The sequence below is a fragment of the Podarcis erhardii genome, assembly GCF_964252035.2.
Source record: "Podarcis erhardii genome assembly, chromosome: 1".
NCBI classification, from domain to species: Eukaryota; Metazoa; Chordata; class Lepidosauria; order Squamata; family Lacertidae; genus Podarcis; species Podarcis erhardii.
The window spans coordinates 115,274,927-115,296,439 of record NC_138497.1 but is presented as its reverse complement, the minus strand read 5'-3'; the positions used below and the strand labels follow the sequence as shown (position 1 = coordinate 115,296,439).

Genomic DNA, 21,513 nt, shown 5'->3' with positions numbered 1-21,513 from the left:
CCCCTCTATCCTATTCCACATACAGAACAGTACTGGAATGGCAGTGATGGGTCAACAGGCTCCACTGCACCTGAAAGCAGCAGCCTAGTTTAGGAAGTACGAAGCAAGCCTCTTGGCAACACTGCTACACAAATAGAGAGAAAGAAAAAAAACCACACACACACAGCCTCATTTTGCCCCATGGTAGGTCCGGTTCTCTTCAAAAGCTTCAAAGGAAGACAGCTTTAGAATCTGTTCTGGCAGCTTGTTCTAATGCTGAGTTGCTTTCCAAAGAAGTTTGAAAGGTTTCCAAGAAGCTCGTGCTTATATCTCCCCTACTGAAGTCATTCCGGGTTTTAAAAAGTGCTTGATTTTGGGCTGGATCGCATATAATGCTTCTTCCCCTTATTCCCGGTGGGCCTGTTAAAATGAAACGCTTCCCTTCCCTCTCTTGTCCTTTTTAAATATCGCAAAGTGTTGACGCGACTCGAGCCATCTTCTTTTGTCTAGACTCAAATGCACAAAGTTGAACGCTAAAACAAAGCAGTCATGCATTTACGTTTCTCCCCTCCCCCCCCAAGCTTTATCAGCTGAGCTAATGGAGCAATTCACTGCAGCTCGCAGAGCAAAAAAGAGCCTCAATTGTTCTCTGTTCTAAGAGCTAGTGGTGATGTAAAGTCAACATCCAGGGGTTACTTTCTGGAATTGTGCATGGCTGTAGACCCATGAAGGGGGAAACGGGACATGGGGTTGTCTTAAAGCAAGGCAAGCAATTAAGATGAAATGGTTCCACACCTGGGAGAACGATGCCCAAAATCAACCCTCAGAATGCAAAAGGTAAAACTGCTATTAAAAAAAAAAATGTGTGTCTCAGATTCAATATATGTTGTTGCTAACAGTATTGTGAAACCTTTGGTTCAGTTCATTAGTAATCTGTTTACTAAGCTGTAGCACAGTGTGATCTCACGCATGGGTTGCATTTCCTTATCTAGATGCCTGCGAAACTTTTATTTGTGGTTGCTTAATCAAGAGGCTGTGCTTCTCCAGGAATCGTGCGCTCCAAATTTCTTCAGCCTAATACACGGGATTGTGTTATTTATTCATTATTTCTTTATTGCATTTTTAGCCCATATTTTTCTCCATGGAGCTCAAGGTGGTTCAGTACTTGGTTCTCCCTCACCTTCTTTTTCTCTTCATAACAAACTTTCAAGGTAGGTTGGGCTGAGAGTGAGTGACTTATCCTAGGCCACCCTCATGGCCAAGTGGGGATTTTAACCCTGGTCTTCCAGGTCCCAGTGTGACACTCTAACCCAGGGGTAGGCATCCTAAGGCCTGTGGGCTGGATGTGGCCCAACTGCCTTCTCAATCCGGCCCATGGACGGTCTGGGAATCAGCGTGTTTTTACATGAGTAGAATGCGTCCTTTTATTTAAAATGCATCTCTGGGTTATTTGTGGGGCATAGGAATTCATTCATCCCACCCCCCATATAGTCCGGCCCACCACATGGTCTGAGGGATGGTGGACCGGCCAATGGCTGAAAAAGGTTGCTGACCCCTGCTCTAACCACTGTGCCACACTGGTCTTGCAAGCAAGTTGCTGTGTGCGTCACATATTATTTCTAGTGGCCATATGGACCTGACAGCCACCCGTTGTGGTGATTCCTTGGCTAGAAAATGAAGAGTGCTGCTTGATCAACAAATGGATCCAAAAAAGATCCTCTGGAGTGGACTGTTCATGGCCACAGTAGTTTACCCCTTGCAGAGCTTCAATTTGCAGCACCCTTAAAAACTCTCCTGCTGAAAAAAGAGAGAGAAAAGGTAATCTTTGATTATTCCTCCTTTCTGTAGGCTCATGAAAAGTTGGTCCAGAGAGCTGGACCTTTCACTCACGGAAGCGACATTTGTTTTGCTGTTTGGGTACGACGGACGTATTCTTACTATTTATTGACTCATGTATTCTTACTATCTACTGAGTGATGACATGTATTCATGCATGCTCATCCTCTACAAGAGGCCTTTAATACCCCACCCCGGTCAAGCTTCTGAGTATGAACTTGGTGGGTTGGATTGTATCCAACAAAGTCATCCTATGAGTGCAAGGATTCCAACCTGTGTCATGGCACTACCTCTCTCCACATCCTTGCCCCAATCTGATCCAAGTCCCATACCTCTGGAGCAGATCTGAGGTGGCAGGCGTTGTATAGAGAGAGGAGAAGAAGTCCCGTATTGCAGGCGGAAGTCATGGCACTGAACAGAATGCCTTGTTGGAATGGATGTTTAGCTTTGGAAAGAACACTCTGCTACCAGGAGAGACGCAACAGGCTTTGTCGCAGAGCTTGCTTATTTCAACACCACAAAACAAAGCTAGCCAAAGACACATGCTTAAGCCCAAGATCCCTCATTGCATTGGAGCGACAGCACCTGTCCAACCTAGAAATTAAACACATACCCAGTCTGTGGTGTGACAGGTCTAAGGTTCCTCTGACTGTCTGCTGACAGCCTGTGGTCAAGAGAGTAAAGAATGTGAGAGGAGGTTTGAGGAACTGAGATCCTCACCCCCCCCCCCAGAGCTGGGGCGAGGGAATACAAGAGCCTGGAGAGAAGATAGCATTTTGGGGAAAATGCAGTGGTGGTGAAGAGCTCTGCATCCACATGGAGCAACAGGATGCGGCTGATGTCAACAGGCCCGCTCCTTCCATTGCTCTGTCCTTACTAAATTAGCCACCTACCTATTCAGAACACCTGTTCTCAGTCACTGCATCCCTACAGAGTGTGTGCATGCCTGAGAGCTCTCTGATTTCCTAAACCGTATCCAATAAATATGGTGTTCCCACCATTTCCCCTACAGTGGTACCTTGGGTTACATACTTAATTCGTTCTGGAGGTCTGTTCTTAACCTGAAACTGTTCTTAACCTGAAGCACCACTTTAGCTAATGGGGCCTACTGCTGCGGCCGTGCCGCTGGAGCACGATTTCTGTTCTCATCCTGAAGCAAAGTTCTTAACCCGAGGTACTATTTCTGGGTTAGAAAAGTCTGTAACCTGAAGCCTATGTAACCTGAAGCGTATATAACCCGAGGTACCACTGTATTTATGAGTCCCTCTGGTTCTTTGAGGTTGAGTTATTACTGGAACATATGAAAATACAAGCGTTAATAATAATAAAATAAGTGAGAGGTGTATGCTTTCAGATCTGGGATCCCCCAAGATTGGGGAATCAATCATCTATTTGATCCAGCTCTGCAAGTGATTTTTCACTTCCTATGCAGCGATAGCAAACATCGACCCTAGCTTGCACCAATGTTCTTGGGTAGCACTCCTAAAGCAGGACAGTTTTTGTTGCAGGAAGAAGGGGCAGTCAAAATTCCATATCCCTAGCTTGCTTTCCGCATCTAGAACGCAGTTTTGTGACCTATTAGTTGTTGCTTTGGCTAGGACTGCCCCTGCATACACACTATACATTTAAAACACATGGCTTCCCCTAAAAGAATCCTGGCAACTGTAGTTTACCCCTTGCAGAGCTTCGATTCTCAGCACCCTTAACAAACTACAGTTGCCAGGATTCAGTAAGGAGAGTCAAAAGCTTGAAATGTGCTTTCAGCGTATGGTGCGCATGTACACAGCCTGGTGCATAGGTGACATCACTCGTTACGTCTTTAAAGAGGATTGCTATTCATGTATTGTTAGACAACAAGGGGAAAACTTTTATCTTCAATTCATCAGTAAAATCTTTCTGGATTTCAATGGAAAAATAAAATGGATAAGTATTAATTGATACAAATAAGCATCTGTTGAATCATCTGGGCATTTCATAAATGTGTGACATTAAGTATCGGGGAAATCACATCAAGGCCGGCCTTTTCAATTGACCTCTGCTCAATAGTCTTTTGAAAGGTGACATCAAAAACGCTAGAATTAAGCTTAGTGTGTATCAGGTTACTTAACAGATACAGAAAGATACCATTGGCTTATCTCTTTAACTACCTCACTTAGCTCTGTTTCATAAACATTTTGGTACACTTAAAGGTTGCATATCTACAGCTGAAATGAATCTTCACAGCAGACTTTGATCTTTCTCGATTTCATGGATCTGCATAAAGAGAATTGGAGTACTTGACGAAGGAAACATATACAGCAAACTCTCTTTTAGGCCTAGGCAGACAACCCATTTATATTCAAACACGCTGATTTTTCCTACCAACCCAGACTGAATTTGCACATGGTAAAGTGGTCCTGAGTGCTTCCTAAAAGATGGGGTAGGATGGCATAAGAAATCGAGACCCAGGCACAACATGGAGGGCTCAGATGATTGCGTTGCCATGCACAAATTCAGGGCCGTTGCAGAAGAAACAGAAACTTGAAACTGCAGAAATTGTCATTAGTCATAATGTGTACTGACTGCACATGGAGCTATTGCAACATGTACAGGAAGCCATGATTATTGACAGTGGATCCCCACTGCATGTGCAGAAGGTAAAACAAATGCATGGATTTGTGCCACATGTCAGACTACAAACAGAATCTACATAATTCCACACAAGGGAGCAACTCTTGCTTCGGATAAAGCCGCTGTCAGTTTGAACTGCCGAAACAACTCAGCGCAGAACAAATGTAAGGTCACAAATGGGTTGTCTGAACTGGCCTTTCTTTAAACCACTAGGAGGCTGTGCATGCATGATCAAAACAAACTACTTTCTACAGAATTCCATACTGCCAGCATATCTTAGAAAAGATACTTGGTGTGGTTTTTCTGTCCCTGGAGTAAGCCTGATTTTCTTCTGAACTCTGTTTGGAAAGGACAGCAATCCTTGCTACCAATCCGAGCACTAATTTGGGCTTATTCCTCCCGTCTAATGGAAAATAGGTTGCTTACTTTTTGGTAACTGTGAAAGTGTCTTATTCGTTTACATGTACACTCACTTCCCCTTTAAACAAACCAAATAAGCTACTTAATGTAGGGCCAGAAGAACCATTGGTCCTCCCAGCTCAAAATTCTAGGGATTCAACCTGGCACTTTCTGCATGATTTTTAAAGTGTGTGTGTGTGTGTGTGTGTGGTAGGATTATTATGGCGAGGGTGGGGCAAATTGGGTTAGTGACATCACTGGTTCCAGCCAGTCCGTGCTGCACATGGTTAGCTTCATTCTGGTGTGATGCAAAATCATGATGATGTTACGACACTGAACTAAGCTCCGTGCTTGTACTTCCACAGCGGGTTCACTGTTCAAATGATAGACATTTGTATACACTCTTAGTTACCTCTGCAGAGGTTATTTCTATGATTTGGATAGGTGTGGTGCCATAATGCTGTGCTGCTATGTGAATCAAGTCAAGTGTGGACAGAAAGGAGAATGCTGTGCTGCTATGTGAATCAAGTCAAGTGTGGACAGAAAGGAGAATGCTGTGCTGCTATGTGAATCAAGTCAAGTGTGGACAGAAAGGAGAATGCTGTGCTGCTATGTGAATCAAGTCAAGTGTGGACAGAAAGGAGATCAGAATCTACTGGTAGATTTCCAGGTTGCTTGCAGCAGATCAGCAAACATGTTTGTCTCTGACAGTTAAAACCAAGGAACAGCGCCTGAGTTTGCTTTCCCCCTCCTTCCTCCCATCCATTCTTTTTCTCCTTCTCCCTTTTGTGTTGTGTCTTTTAGATTGTGAGCCTGAGGACAAGGACTCTCTTATCACTGACATTTGTAAGCCGCTCTGGGAGCTGCTTTTTGGCTGAAGAGTGGGATAACTCTTTAAATAACGCTTTAAATAAACAACCAAGAAATAACTATATATACATTGGCAATGATGGAATGACTCTCTCCCCTGCCAATAAATAAATGAATTAAACTGCTGAAATGAAGAAAACTTTGTGTAACCTGGAATGGATTTTCATGTGGAAGGATTGTGAACTCAGCTCAGCTCTGCTGCACAAGACACAAATCCCTGTCGTCAGCCTCTGCTCAAAGGCACCATGGTCTTTAACTCTATATCTTTTACACCTGGCCCCAGCTGGTGGAGCTCAGGGATCTAGTAAAACACAAAGCAGATCCTGCAAGCCTGAAGTTTGCCCCTGAAGTAAGTACAGTGGTACCTCAGGTTACATATGCTTCAGGTTACAGACTCCCCTAACCCAGAAATAGTACCTTGGGTTAAGAACTTTGCTTCAGGGTGAGAACAGAAATCGTGCTCCGGCAGCACTGCAGCAGCAAGAGGCCCCATTAGCTAAAGTGGTGCTTCAGGTTAAGAACAGTTTCAGGTTAAGAAGGGACCTCCAGAACGAATTAAGTATGTAACCCAAGGTACCACTGTAGCCTTGCATTCCCCACAAAGATGATAATGTCCAGTAAAGTAGTGAAAAGGATATGGTACTGTATCATAAACTGGAATTCCCAGCTCTGTTTTCCTAGGCTCAAAGAAAGTGGTTCACTGCTTAGAAAACAGTTCTCTTCTCTATTGCAGCCCCTCTCCTTCTGCATCCAGACATGTGGGAAGATTGGGAAGGTTCTGAAGGAAACTGGTGATCTTCTCAAAGACCAGTGGCATAGCGTGGGTTGCCAGTGCCAGGGTGCTGCATGGAGCAATGGGGTGGGAGTAAGGGAAATGGACAGAGTACACATGCACAATCAACTGCCTAATGGCATCCACATTACCCAGGAGATTGCAGCCAGAGATAAGAAAAGAAGAGTCATTCCATTGTCTGGAGAGGTCACTTCCTGGTTCACCAGCAACAGAAGCATGCAGCTGTATTGAGGCTGCACTGGGTGCTGAAATTCTGTGCCCCTATCAATTTTACATCCAGGACAACCAGGACAATCCCCGCTATGCCACTGCCAAAGTCCCAATGAACAAATTGCTTCTGCTTTATGAATTTGAAGCGAGGGCTGGGCACCATAGTTCAAGAAGGACACTGACAAACTGGAACGTGTCCAGAGGAGGGCAACCAAAATGGTCAAAGGCCTGGAAACGATGCCTTATGAGGAATGGCTAAGGGAGCTGGGCATGTTTAGCCTGGAGAAGAGGAGGTTAAGGGGTGATATGATAGCCATGTTCAAATATATAAAAGGATGTCACATAGAGGAGGGAGAAAGGTTGTTTTCTGCTGCTCCAGAGAAGCGGACACAGAGCAATGGTTCCAAACTACAAGAAAGAAGATTCCACCTAAACATTAGGAAGAACTTCCTGACAGTAAGAGCTGTTCGACAGTGGAATTTGCTGCCAAGGAGTGTGGTGGAGTCTCCTTCTTTGGAGGTCTTTAAGCAGAGGCTTGACAACCATATGTCAGGAGTGCTCTGATGGTGTTTCCTGCTTGGCAGGCGGTTGGACTCAATGGCCCTTGTGGTCTCTTCCAACTCTATGATTCTATGATTCTATGATTCTAAAAGACCCAACAGTGACTAGTCTTCTGGACAAAACACTGGAGAAGACTGACATGGATGTGAAGAGACCGCATTCTGTCAATCTGGGGTTCCCAACCTGTGGCCCACATGCTTCATTCAGGTGGCCTGTGGTGTGTCTCTGAAGAACACTTGCAATCTGAATTCTGCGCTGTTCAAACTGCAACACAATACAGTCATACCTTGGGTTGAAGTAGCTTCGGGTTGAGCATTTTCAGGTTACGCTCCGCGGCGACCCGGAAGTAACAGAACGCGTTACTTCCAGGTTTCGCTGCTCGCACATGCACAGACGCTCAAAATGACATCACGCGCGTGCACGGAAGCGGCGAATCACGACCCGCGCATGCGCAGACGCGAGTTGCGTCCGCTTCAGGGTGCGAACTGGGCTCTGGAACAGATCCCGTTCGCATCCAGAGGTACCACTGTAAAATGCAATGTAAGAAAGAAAAGAAGTAATAAAAATACAATTGAAAATCATGCAACATCTGGCACAGTGCACAACAGTTGCAACGGTAGGCAGAAAAAAATCAGGGTGTGCCAAGACCCTTGGCAATTTCCAACTGGTCCATAGGAGGGAAGGGGAGTTGGGAACCAGTGCTGTCAATCAAGCGTGAAGAGCTCCTTGTCCAGCCCTTTAGCACCCTCTGCCTAGCCCTTGGGACTCTCTCTGAGCCACACCCTCTCTCCCTAGGTTATGTTGCTCAGTGCTCTCGCTCTGTGGCTTCCTCCACTGCTTTGACCTAGCTAGAATGTGTCCTTCAACTACCATAATCCTTTTTGTGTCAATGGAATGTAGCCTCCTACACAAAGGCAAGCGTCACATCCATTGCTCCTCCTTCTTTTGCTTCTGGCTCCACCCCTTCGGTACTCTGGCTCCACCCACCACTTTGAAAAGGCCCCCAGAAGGTTACCAAAGACGGAAAGTGGTCCTTGGGCTGTGAAAGGTGCCCCGTCTCCTGCTTTAAATGTTCACATTCACAAATAGCTCAAGGGGGAGCCTAAAAACATTTCTCAAGTTGGGAATCCTTGTCTCTGTTTTGCCTCATACATCTCTCCATTGACCAGCTGCGAGCTTGCCACCGTTTGTTAAGATGCAGTAACTGTTTATGGGGAAATTGCCCAACAAGGATCCTCTCTATTCTGGGACCTACATAATAACCCCCCAGTAATTATCTTAATTCATAAATGCTTTTGTGTTTCTCAGCTACCTCCCCCCCCCTATTTTGGGCACCCTATAATTACAGATAAATGTCATATGGGACCCTTCCTAGGGACTGGTGGGAGAAGGGGCTGCTGCGCCGCGTTTGATTTGCTGGACAGAAAAAGCAGTGCGAGAGTTTTGAGCCTAGCTGCATCATTAATTCTCACCTTTGATCAAATACATTTCCAAATGCTTAATCCTGACATTCAGGGTTTCCTCCTAATCTCCCAAGTCTCATTTGGCACCATCAGCGGCAGGCAGCTGAACGAAAGGCTCTCACACTGCTGACTGATAGACTTCTGATATTGTCCTGCGTCTCGCTTACTAATTATGCCCAAGCTGCTCATCATCCAAGATACTGTTTATGCTAGGAATTTTTCGACTGTGCGTCTCAGGGGCAATTTGCTTGTAGTGGGGAGCTGGGAATTCTCTGAAGCCTACTTTTTAACAAACAAACAAGCAAACATACATACATACAAGCCTTTGCTGTTCTTCCATGCTGCAGTCGAACACCAAAAGCTGCCTTATAACCAGGTCAGCTTGCTTGTTCATTTATTCCGGGTCTGCGGACTTTGACTGGCAGTCAGTCCCTGGGGTCTCTCAGGTAGAGAGTAGCGCTCTTCACATCACCTGCTGCCAGGTTCTTTCTAACTACAGGTATCCGAGACTGAACGTAGGAATCTAGAGTATACAAAGCACAGGCTCTGCTGCATGGTCTTGCTGTGTTTACATTCCGAGCAGCGCACGGAAACGCCATTTACCTTCCTGCTGGAGCGGTACCTATTTATCTACTTGCACTCTGATGTGCTTTTGAACTGCTAGGTTGGCAGGAGTAGGGACCGAGCAACAGGAGCTCACCCCGTCGCGGGGATTCGAACCGCCGACCTTCTAATCGGCAAATCCTAGGCTCTGTGGTTTAACCGACAGCGCCACCCACGTCCCTTTTGTCAACAGTCATGGCTTCCCTCAAAGGATCCTGGGAAGTGTGCTTGGTTAAGGGCACTGATGACCTCGCCTAGCTGCAACTTCCAGCACCCTGAACAAACCACAGTTCCCAGGATTTCCCCATGACTTTGAAAGTGGTATAATAAGAGTGCCTTAAATGTACATCTTGCAGGTGAGCTAAGTCTGGGGAGAAAGGGAGCCTGGGAATTCTGGGATAGCTTCATCGGTAGAGCACGAGACTCCTAGTCTCAGGGTCTTGGGTTCGAGCCTCATGTTAGGCAAAAGACGAGCACCACCAAAAGACCACCGTTTATATGGCAGCACTTTGGAGTGTTTAAGAAGCACTGCACACATTATCACTCAGTCACAGTGGCCACGGTTATTGAAGCGTTGGAGGCAAGACAACTGGGCCGGCCGCTGCTTCTCTCTCTATAACGGGGGCACATGCTTAGTTTCATGGGCACAGCTGATGATGGCTCCCGAGTGTCAAGTCCATACTTGAAATGCACAGCAGAGGAGAAGCCCATTCCCTCTCTCCAGACTGAATCACTTTTCTTGCTGCAAAGATAAGTGCACTTGCTTGAGACTCTCACGTATATGTGCTGGATTCAGGGCCGGATTAAGACCTTTAGAGGCCCTAAGCACTTAAAAGATTTTGGTGGCACCCTCCCCATATATATCTAATTCAAAATGTAAACAATAATAAACCTAAAATAACATAATAACACTATTATGTCCATGACAGTCACTTTTTACATGGTGCGTTAGAATCGGTCATAAATAGAATGAAACTCTAGGGTGATTCCCTTATCGGTTAACACAAACAACGTAGCATTTGGTATCCAAATTAATGACGTGACGAGTTCATAATGATGCACATATGATTTCAACACAAGTTGACACATTGATTGCCTCCAAAATCTATGCAGTTAACATTTCGTTGCCCCTAAATGCCCCCAAAAGAAAAGTTCTCTCCTAAATTCTTGCCAAGGTCTTTTAAAAAATCCAAATCTGAAGAAACATCCCCCCGCCCCAAGAACACTGTATGGAGAACTGCTTCACTTTTTCTCAGTGGACAACTGAATGAGATAGCCGATATGATAAAAATTAGAATGATCATGTGAGTGGTAACCAGATTCTAACTTGGCTGTAATCCCAAGATTAATGTAGATCATAAATCTCTATTTTGCCTATTTCACATTATATTATTCGTATTCTTATTCTTAATTTTGTGTTTATGTGTATGTATGTGTGTTTGAGTGTGTGTGTGTAATTTTTTCATTTATTGTGGGAGCCTTTTTTGTAGAATGTGGTTCAGCTGCACCATATGGTCCATGGTAAATCCAGCAATGGGAATTTTCTGTGCCACCCCCCTTCCCTTGATTCCCTAATCGTGTGCTCATTTGGCTTAATGGTTAATCCCGCCCCGATTCAGGACTCTCTGTGGTGGAGAGATGTGATATTGCTTTCCTTGGCCCCCACCCAGTGTTTAGTGAGAAGGTTTCTGCCTGCATAGATCAGATAGTCCTGTCTGACTGAAACCCTAGGAGCACAGGTATATCCATGTGCAAAGGGAAAAGCTTTTGCAATAGCACTTAGAAACGTGGGTACTGCAGCAAAGTGTTGCAGCACTGAGTGTTCCTGTGCTTGCTTTTAGCAGGCCAGCCTCACCTTTCTCCAGGAGAGTCCATGCCATTCCACAGCCCTTGACAGGCATTCAGGGGTTAGTGTTAAAGGTCATTTTTGGGTGCCCACCCCTCAAGGCCTTCTGCGAAAGTGTCTTTTGTACGTCTTTAAAACTTGGGGTTCTCCCAAGCCCGCCTCTTGTGCTGTCATTTTGCCTACATAAAAATGGCATTTGGATAATGAGTTTGCTATTAGAACAAGATATTTCCTTTGCACAGATCATGAAAGGAGCCAACCCTTTGTTTAATTCATGAAATGAACAATACGTTTGCCTAGGTTGTTAAAACAGCATGTCCCTTTGCGAAGTAGGCATTTAATCACGACTGCAAGTCTCTTTCTTAAATTTAGGCTAGGGTGGTGTTGCCAATTTGATAAACTAGGCAGCGTTTGCCGAAATGCTACAGGTAGAGGCAATTCATGAACCAATGTTCTTGTTTCATGAATAATGTAAAGAATGTATTTAATTCAGACATCAGTGTCTTTAATTCAGGCATAAGGCAGTTTCTGACATTATGAATCCAACGATGTTTTATGCTTGTGTCTCGAAGCTTATTTCCAGGGATGTGTGACAACACTCCCCCCACCCCACCCCGACCCACAGTTCTGCTTGTCTCATTGAAATATTTTTGGCTGCCCTTAATATTCCTCATATATTTGAATTCTGCTTTAGGCGAAATCTGACGGCAACCCAGCAATTCGCAGAAACCTTCTAAAAAGGTATTTAGTTCTGTTAAGTTATTTTTGGTTTCCTCCGAAGTTCTGTCTGAGACCCTCCGTCACTCCCAACCGGCTTCAAAACGCTCTTTAAGTGCAGACTCTATTAATACTCAGCCTCAGGGATGGGAACCAAGCGCAGCGTTTTTTTCATCAGCACTCTTCCGGGGGTCCACATGACAGTACTGGGCAGGGCCAGAGGCAAGAGTGGATGGAACAATGGATGTGATTCTGACCTCTATTCAACAGACTCCATTGCAGCCATGCCACACCTCTGTTTTCCCTGCTGCCACGTCCCCCTGGGGAAACCCACTCTCTATTGCTGGAATGGCACAAACAACCATCGGGTTTTCTGTGGATTTCCGTTGGTAAAGAACCCTTTTCCCCAGCAGTAAAGAACCCTTTTCCCCAGGGGAAAGCTGTGGGGCAAATGCAAAACCTCTCGGACCTATGTCTAGAATTCATGCAACAAGTGGGTGCTGGCAAACTCAGGAGAATCTGGAGGTTTGCAGGACTATCCCAAAAAATGTCGTTTTTTCACTTTGGAGTGGTAGTGGTGGTGGGGGACACACTCACCAATAGCTCAACAGCATGGAATGCTAAAAGACTGAATAAAACCCCCCACTGTCGTGCTGATGGGAGAGGGGGACTGAATGGAGCAGCTGAAAGGAGGAGGACAGAAGCACACACATACAAACCACTGTCTGGATAGGTCACTTCCTGGTTCACACTGAGAAGCTATTTTAAAACGCCCCCAGGGGCAGAAGTGAGAGCTGCTGGCAGAAATCAATGGAGGAATGCAAGATTTCCATGTTGCTGAGTCTGGGCACTATCATATGCACACTGACCAGGCCCCCTCCCCCAACTCCCCCATCCTGAAGTAGCAGCAAAAGAAAGAGTTTGCACTCTGTCTAATTCAGATCCTACTCAGCACGAGGTAAAAGGTAAAGGTAAAGGTACCCTTGACCGTTAGGTCCAGTCGTGGACGACTCTGGGGTTGCGGCGCTCATCTCGCTCTATAGGCCGAGGGAGCCGGCGTTTGTTCACATACAGCTTCCGGGTCATGTGGCCAGCATGACTAAGCTGCTTCTGGCCAACCAGAGCAGCGCACGGAAATGCCATTTACCTTCCTGCTGGAGCAGTACCTATTTATCTACTTGCACTGGCATGCTTTCGAACTGCTAGGTTGGCAGGAGCTGGGACCGAGCAACGGCACATTGAATTCAGCAGGTTATACATTGAATGGGTCACAACAACCCTGCGGTGTTGTGTTTTTTTTTAATTAAAACTTAATTCCCCTCCCCAACAAAAATACTTGGCATAGATATGATGACATCAAATATTGTAAACTCTCACAGCTGAGAAAGACTACACAATACAATTAAAAACTTAACTCCCCCCCCCAAAAATACTTGGCATAGATATAATGATATCCAATTTTGTAAACTCTCACAGCTGAGACAGACTGCACAATGCAAGGTAAAATAAAGCAGGCATAGGTTATGTTATTATCAAACCCGTGATCAGAAATGCTTCGTAACTGGGTCTTGCAAAATCGGGGCAACCCAAAAACTGGGAAGAGGAAAAGCAACAGAGCAGCTGGAAATCTGAAGGTTTAATTCCGAAGGCTGCAGCTAAAGGGTTGGCATCACAGGGGTAGTTTTATATGAAAGTCTACCTCTCTGCAAGGAAACACAGAGTTACAAAGGGATAAAGGCAACAGAGGAACGGGAACTAAGTTGATTCCGAACACTGCCACTTACTTTTTAAGCAGATCTATGGCAGATGTTTATCATTAGGCTACATTGTACATCGACGCCACGATCATCAGAATGCAGAATGCATAGCTGGGAAGGAAGGAAATTATTTCTCATCATGACTAATAGCACAATTCTCCTGGTGACATTTCATGATTCCCAACCCCCCAGCACAAACGGCACATTGCTTTATTGCTCCATAATTGATTAGCCATCCTTTAATCATGATAGTCAAGTTCCCATTACTTCATTATCAAAATTAATATTTCATTCACATTAATTTGCTTTGGGGCACAGTTGTCCTTAGCCTTAGGAGACCTCGGCTAAAAATCAAGGCTTGCTGTAATGGAGCCCTGGATTCAAATTCCTACTCATGCAAATGAGAACTATCAGTTCTGCTTCCAAGCTTTTGGGGGGTGGGGAGGAGCTTCTGTAGGTCCCCTTTCTACTTGCTGCTGCTCATTCACTTGCCCTTCGAGGGAAGAAGGCTCAGAGCCAGGGGATTGGTGGTGGGACAATGATGAGTGGTCAGAGGGAGAAGAGGGAGCAGACGGGAAGGAGGAGGTGTCAGAAGCTGAAGAGGGAACAGGGCTTAGTGAGCAGGAAGAGGCTGTGGCAGACAGCAGTCCAGACTCAGCAGCAGAGGGGGCCAAGAGGCAGACATCAGACTCCCCACTGGTCTTCCAGGACCAGAAGAGGCATGATCCTGGAGGATTTCTGGGATTGTACCTTCTGCTACCCACTGAGACATGATCCTTCCTCTTCCCCATCCTTTCTACATGGCCAGCAAGGGAGTGGTTGAGTCCCAAAGAGGAGGAGGCTCCTTTACCTTGCTCCTGTCACTTGCTCCGACAAGTTGAGTGAAGAGGTGGTTAAGTGGAGGAGGATCAGGGCCACAGGACTCTGGTGGCCGGAGTGGGCCCCTGAGTCAGGACATTGGCCCAGCAATACCAACCCTTGCAGATGTCAACATGAATAATAGCCTACCTTGCAGGACAGTTGTGCTATACAACCAATTTCCCCCTGAGAACAACTCCCTGAGTATGCATCTTCTACCCTCGATTTGAAGTGAACCCAGAGAACCAGCACATGCTGGCAAGATAGAGGATCCTGTCTCATATCTTTTGGCATATACAATAGAACTGTGGTGGGCAACGAGGTGGCAGGGTCCATGGAGAGAAGAGCACAAGCCAACCTATGAGGCTGAAATATCTTAGGAACCATTGACACAGGGCTTGGTTGCACACATGGAACAGGAAGGAAGAGAGAAGGACTCTCGAGCATGTTATAGGCAGCCCCCCCCAAACACATAAGGAATTGTTACTGTGGCCTAAGTATGTGTGCACCTGTGGCCTGCAAAAAAGGAGGTGGCTAGATTGCATGGGGGTCAAGGGCCTCAAGATGCTATATCATCAGGAGGATGTAGTAATTGGGGTGGAATTCAACATTAATAGGAGCGTTCGGCCAGTGCAGGCATTTTGGCTTGCCAGACAGAATGATCTCCCTTACTCTTCTCCCCCTTTCTACCCTGTGCGCTGTTCTGTAGGTTCTCCTGAAATTCCAGAGCATGATGGGGGGGGGAAGGAGGCATGGGGGGCATATGGGAGAGACTGGAAGAAACCCCATGGTACTAGCGGGATTCCTTGTGCTGGCTTCTGCTAGCACAGTGGGTGAGTTGAATAGCAGACATGCACCGCCTCTGTAGTTCCCTTGGCACCTGTTGCAGATCTTCCCTTTCCAACAAGCCTTTTAAAGTGGCGGTTTTTATCCAGGCATTCAGTTGGGTGGGTAAGGGACTTGCAGCCACTCACTCCTGCACATCACACGATTTATAGACTGTACATACTGGGTGGAAGCACGAGTGAAGTCACCCTTAGAATTCCTTGCTCACCTAGACACAGGTTATTGTGTGCAGGTTGCAGCTTCTCAGATGACAGTCTCAGTGCCTTGACTGTGCATGTAAATCCTTGATGAATATAGGTTGGGTGCTTAAGCCTTCAACCTCTGTCCCCCGCTCCCAAAGCATGCATCACCAAAAAAAGGATGACAAAAAAGGACCCAGATTTGCATAGAATCGACACATGCTAATTTATGTCTGTAGACACAAATTTAGAAATTCTGTCTTTAGCGGTTTTGCCTGCAGAGCAGGCAGTAGGAGTGAAGACCTGTGCCCTGGCCAAGCCTATGGGCGTCCCTCCTGCTCTTTTGATGCAGGTTTAGAATGTTCTGTATTGTTTGTCTAAAGAGAGACAAATCATGCACGTTGCCTTGAGTTTATTGGTGTGCCTTGAATTTATTGGTGGAGAGTAAGGATATGAATGAATGAACGAAATATAAAGTGTTATGGGGGGAAATGGATTTTGAACTTGGACAAAAAGTGATGATCATGATGCCATGATATCTTCTCTCCCTGTCCCTCTTCTTTGTTTGAAAGCAAACAGATCAAAAGTTCAGTAGTTAAGACAACCCTTGTCCTCAGCTGTACAATCCAAGGGTACTTGAATGAAGCTAGGAAAGTTCATTCAAGGTGAGATGCTTCGTATGTGGAGTAGAAGGAAACAAAATACTTTCCTGAGAAGAGAATTGAGTCCTAATGTCTGTGGTGGAACAGTAGAAGTGTGACATCTTTAGGTTCAGTTCTGGGGAAGAAGAAGAAGAGGAGGAAGAGGAGGAGGATTGTAGAGTTGGAAGGGGACCCTGAGGATCATCTGGTCCAACCCTCTGCCAGGCGTCCCATACGGGGATCAAGCCTGCAACCTTGGCGTTATCAGCACCATGCTCTAGCCAACTGAGCTAAGAAGATCTGTTCTCTGCAGTGCTTTTTTTCTGAGGGACACATACCCCTAAACATTTTGTGACTCTTTGCACTTTTGTCCATTTACTGTATTTATTTTTCCTGATTTGAACTATAAAATGGTGATTATCTTGAGTCAAAATGAGAGCACCCCTAAACATTTTTTTAATAAAAAAGAGCACTGGTTCTCTGTATCCATAGCAGTGCCCAGACAGGCTGACCCACCAGAAATATTGAGCTGGCAAGATGGATTTGAGCAACTTTTGGTTAGGCGGACCTCTCTTTTTCCTTTCTGAAGCCCCAAACCTGTGCTTCACCTCCCAATAGTTTGGCTGAGTGTCTTTTTCAGAGCTCACCTTGCACAGCAAAGTGGGCCTCTCCCTTACTCAACCCTAGACTTTTATTTCGCTGAGAACAGATAACTACGATATCTACAGCTACCCCCTTTCCCAGGCTTAGGAGGCACCTCTAGAAAGAGCAGTTGGGGGTGCCCACAGGAACATGGATTGTAACAGAGCTGACTCTTGCTCAGCCCATTTCATCACAACTGCAAGGCAGCTGTCAGCTCAAGCCGGCCGATTCACGATTTCACTGCTCACCGCCACCATCCATAGCTGTTATCCCCCTCCACCCCAACATACCCGCAATAACTGCCGCCGCTGGCAAAACATGGGAGCGGTGTGTGTGTGTGTTAAGTGTTCCCCCGTGGGATGTCTAGGGGTGGGGTGGAGGGGCAGTGATGAGGGCCTCCAAGAGCCAGGGTTCAAAGTTGTTGTTGGTGGTGGGGTGTCTCTGCACAGGCACCAACTCTTTGTCCTTGGCCAGCACCGAGGAAAGCAGGCACCCTGCAAAGGTAAAGAGCGCGCGCGCGCGCCCCGGCCCACAGGGGCGCGCGCGCGCGCTCTGCCAGCCGAGTAAAGCGAGCGAGCGCCGCCCCCCTCCACCGTTGCTGCCACCTTCTCCCTGTCAACTCCCCCCCCCCCTCCCCACCAGGACATACACGCCCCCCCCCCCCGCCAACCCGCTCCTTCCTCCGTTTTGGAACTTTGCTGACTGCAAGGTTCTGGAGCCGAACGTAGCGACACAAGGGGGCGGAGGCGGTGGAACGTTCGATCCTTGCCTCGTTCCATCCGGCCTTTCCTCCCCCCGGGGAAAGCGGGGGGGGGGGAAGAGACGGAGGGAGCGTGAGAAAGAGGGAGCTCGCGATCCCCGAGCCACGTTACCCCTTACCCCGCTGCGGGAGCTGGCTTGGAGGAAACGGTGCGAGGTGGGGATTGGTGGTGGGGCTGGGGGAGGAGAGGCGGCAAAGGGGAAATAAATAAATAAATTAAGAGGCCTCTGCAGCACCACCCTCCGGCCATCCAGCCGCACTGCACCTCCCCCTTTCTCACTCACTCACTCACTCTCCCCCCCACCCCACCCCCCCGCTCCGACTCTCAATGTTCCACACTGCCCGGCCACAGAGCCTCCTCTGCTGCTTTATTTCAACGCCCCCCCCCCCACCCCACACCCGGGGCTGCTTCCATCCCCTCCAAGGACATTTTCTCTCCCCTGCCCTCCCCCCTCCCGTCCATCCCTCCCCCCTCCGAGCTAACGTCGGGACAGGACGCCTGCGAAGGTAAAAGGAGAAACGGGTTAGGTGGCTGCAGCAGGAGCCTGGGCGAGCATGGTGGGGGGAGGAGGAGAGAAGAGGAGGAGGAGGAGGAGGAGGAGGAGGAGGGAAAAAGGAGCGCGGCGCCCGAGGTTGAGGGGGGGGGGCGCGTTGAAGGAAGAAAGAGAGATTGGTAGAGGGAGCTTTGTTCTTGTTTTCAGCGCTTGCTGCCTGGCGGTGGCCGGCAGAGCCGGAGGAGCCGAGACTTGAGTTCACGCCTCACTTGGTGTGCACACACCACGCTGGTAGTGTGTGTGTGCGGGGGGGGGGGGGCTCCTGCCATAGCAGCCCCTCCATACCCTCCTGGCTGGGAGCTCGGCTCTCCCTACAAAGCCGAGGCGCGGGGGGGGGGGGGGCGAGACGGCGACGACTCTCTCTGTGTGTGTGAGAGAGAGAGGGAGCGCGGGGTGGTGGTGTTGGGGGGGGGGCAGAGCTGCAATTTTTGCCCTCCTGCAATTCCCGACGAGGATCCTCTGTTTTTTTTTCTTCTTCTTCTAAAAATAGAAAAAAATATAGATATATAATACAAATATTCCAAGCTCTCCGATCTGAGCCTCCCTGGATGTGTTTTTTTTAGAGGGGGCAGGAGAAAAAAAATATGTCGGTCTGTTTTGTAGAAACTGATCAAGACTCGGTGGCGTTGAAAGCTTTGCAGAAGGTGCAGTTTGAATTATGCTTCTTCTTCTTCTCTCTCTCTCCCCCTTTCCCTCTCTCCCTCCTCCTCCTTTTCAGCCTGCTCGGTGGTGACCAAATGCAATTCTTGCTGCCGGCCGTGTAAATAGAACCCGAGCTCGCGGGTTTCTCTGGACGGAGAGAAAAGCATTTGAGTCTGAAATAGCAAATCCTCTCCAGCCCTTTAAATACAGGGAAACAAGAGGGAGTGGGTGGTGTTGGTGGGGGGTTTATTTCTCACTCCCCCTCCCAATTTGTATATCAGCTTAAGTCTTGGGGTTGGGGGGGGGGAGGAGGAGATATGTCTGCCTTGACCCCCTCTGCTCCAGTGTAAATATTTAGAGGGTATTACTGACTTAAAGGGAAAAAAATCCTATATTTTTTTGGCAAGCCTCTGCTATTTACAACGTGTCATAAGTTATTAATGCTCATTGCCTGAGTACTCTGCTAAATCTGCCTCATGCCTCCGAACAAAGTAGACAATTGACGTACTGTCTGAAGAATTGGGGAGTGTGTTGTGGGGCGGGGGGGGGGGAAGGACGCATGATAGGATTTGGAGGTGGGAGGAGAAAATCCATTTTTTTAAAAAAATTTTTTTAAAAAAAATTCATAAACATTGGAACTGTTGCATTGGAACCTCAAACTGAGACGTGATTTTGGTCAACCCTATTTCCCCCCTCTCGTACACCCCCCCCATTCCAATCTTCATCATGACCAGTTTAAGGGGCACCAAATAAGTATGCTTGCAGATGACAGGGGACTGAATGAATAGCCCTTCGCTGGGTGGAACTGATTTTTATTTAATTATTATGTGCAGGAGAGAAAACGTAACATCAACAATCGACACACAGTCATAATAAAGAGGAATTAAAAGATTTGTTGTTCTTGGGTGAATTACAATAGAGTATAGCTTCAGTAGTCTTGGCCACCAAATGTATAACTAAGTCATATTTATTTTTCCTGGAAATTGACATGTGTTTTTTTCTTTTTGTCCCTCCTTTGCTCCTTCCCTGAAAGTTTTCCAAGATGTCCAGTGACAGGCAGAGGTCAGATGACGAAAGTCCAAGTACTAGCAGTGGGAGTTCAGATGCAGATCAGAGGGACCCACCAGCTCCTGAACCTGAGGAGCAAGAAGAGAGAAAGCCTTCGGCCACCCAACAGAAGAAAAACACCAAACTCTCCAGCAAAACGACTGCCAAGCTCTCCACTAGTGCTAAAAGGTAATGTGTCCCACACACAGTTTTTCAGGGAGAAAGGTTTTATTTTTGTTTGTTTGCTTTGCTTTGCAAGCAAGGGAAGGTCCTTAAGGTGAACTAACAAACTTTGAGATGTTGCTGTTCACTGTTGGGATGGCAAGACCCGCATGGAAATAGTCCGTGGATTAAGAGGTCTCTTTCCAACACCGCGTCAGCATTGGCGGTTGAATGGATCCAGGCAGAGTTGTGACCATTGTGCTGTTGGGTTCACCCCCTGATTCTTGGGCGCTGCCCAAAGTGAGTGTGTTTAATGGGGAGTCGAGTTGTGAACTGCTTTGCCCCTGTATATGTGTGTGCTGGGGGCGCTGCTTCAATTCACTTTGCCCACTCGTAGAGCAGCTCCAGTTTCCCTTGGGCGATGCGGCGTCACCATGAGAGGTTCGTTCATCCATGTACATTCATACCTGGATCTGAATGCTTCAACTCTTTCTTTTGGTGGGGATGGGAGGAAATGGGACGATTCATCATTTGGCTTGGGTTGGATGCTGTATAAGAGTACTTGACGAGAAACGACTCTTTTGCTCTTTTTCTTTTTGGGAACCTCATGCATTCACATCCATAGAAGGTTTTTCTGTTTGGTTGGTTGGTTCGTTGAAATGCAAGCAGGTGTGCTAGCTTGAGTGCCTTTTACCTCATCGGAAATACAGATTAATGACTGCCCTTCTATCTTGAAAGTTTCAAAAACTTGAGAGGAACCCGCTAGAGGCTACCTTTGCGCATCTACGATTTGCAGCGTTCTGAATATCCTCATTCACGGGTTAATTTTCTTTAACAGCCTTCTGAATTGGGCAAACTTAAAATGCCTTGTTGATCTCTGCCTCTTTGGAGATAACCCAGTAATCATTTCCTCAAAGCTCACTTTTAGCTAGGAATCTGCGTTACATTCTCCAGTAGTGTATCTGACAAATGGCATCCAAGATATTTAAGGGTGCTACAATCTCCCACAAAGTCAGTGGGAGTGTTTAACACTTATTTCAGAGTGGGCCTATATGTTTGGAGGGTGCGTGATGGAATATGCTGATGCCAAACTCCACACATTCATTAGCAGCTCTGAAACTTCACCTTGCAGGTGGGCAGTCCTGCAAAAATGACTTGAGGGGTGTGTTAGCTTTTACCATCTGCTTTTAAATCGAAAACAGTAGAGTCTGAAAATAAAAGTACGTACAGTCGTTGAGGAGGGAAAATGATAAGAAGTGGATCTTTTGTGTAACTTCCGATGGATTTAAGATAACTTTTGCTAGCGGCTTACTAGGTATTTATATAGTAAGTTTACTGCTGATACATAAATCCAGTGAGTGATTCTTTTAATATCCTGCTTGATCTTGCAAAATCTTAGCCCTGTGTGTTATTTGACTTGATGTTTTGTGTAAATTCATGTATGGTACAAATCCAGAGCAGTTCCATCTAAATCATTTGTCATCGCCATGAATCTACTACAGGCAAAACATAAATTATCTGAACTTTGCAAAATTAGC

At 46.7% G+C, this 21,513-nt stretch overlaps 1 protein-coding gene and 1 long non-coding RNA gene across 3 annotated transcripts in view; one reads left to right on the top strand and one right to left on the bottom strand.

Annotated features, from left to right (window-relative positions):
* Positions 1–15,938: 15,938 nt before the first annotated feature.
* Positions 15,939–17,389, bottom strand: LOC309335557. The gene is made up of 2 exons (XR_014153573.1): positions 17,101–17,389; positions 15,939–16,304 (listed from the first exon to the last, which is right to left on the bottom strand). It is a non-coding gene; the product is annotated as an uncharacterized lncRNA (long non-coding RNA).
* Positions 17,390–17,456: 67 nt separating this feature from the next.
* The window catches only part of UBE2E3 (ubiquitin conjugating enzyme E2 E3), a 96,089-nt gene continuing 92,032 nt past the window's right edge, over positions 17,457–21,513 (top strand). Inside the window, exons 1-2 of one of the 2 annotated variants that reach the window (XM_081849489.1) lie at positions 17,457–17,726; positions 19,800–20,002. In XM_081849489.1, coding sequence (XP_081705615.1) covers positions 19,809–20,002 — 194 coding nt within the window. In that variant the 5' untranslated portion in view covers positions 17,457–17,726; positions 19,800–19,808. Of the gene's footprint in view, positions 17,727–18,693; positions 18,769–19,799; positions 20,003–21,513 lie in introns of those variants that run through there. The other variant, XM_081849490.1, reaches the window with a different exon arrangement.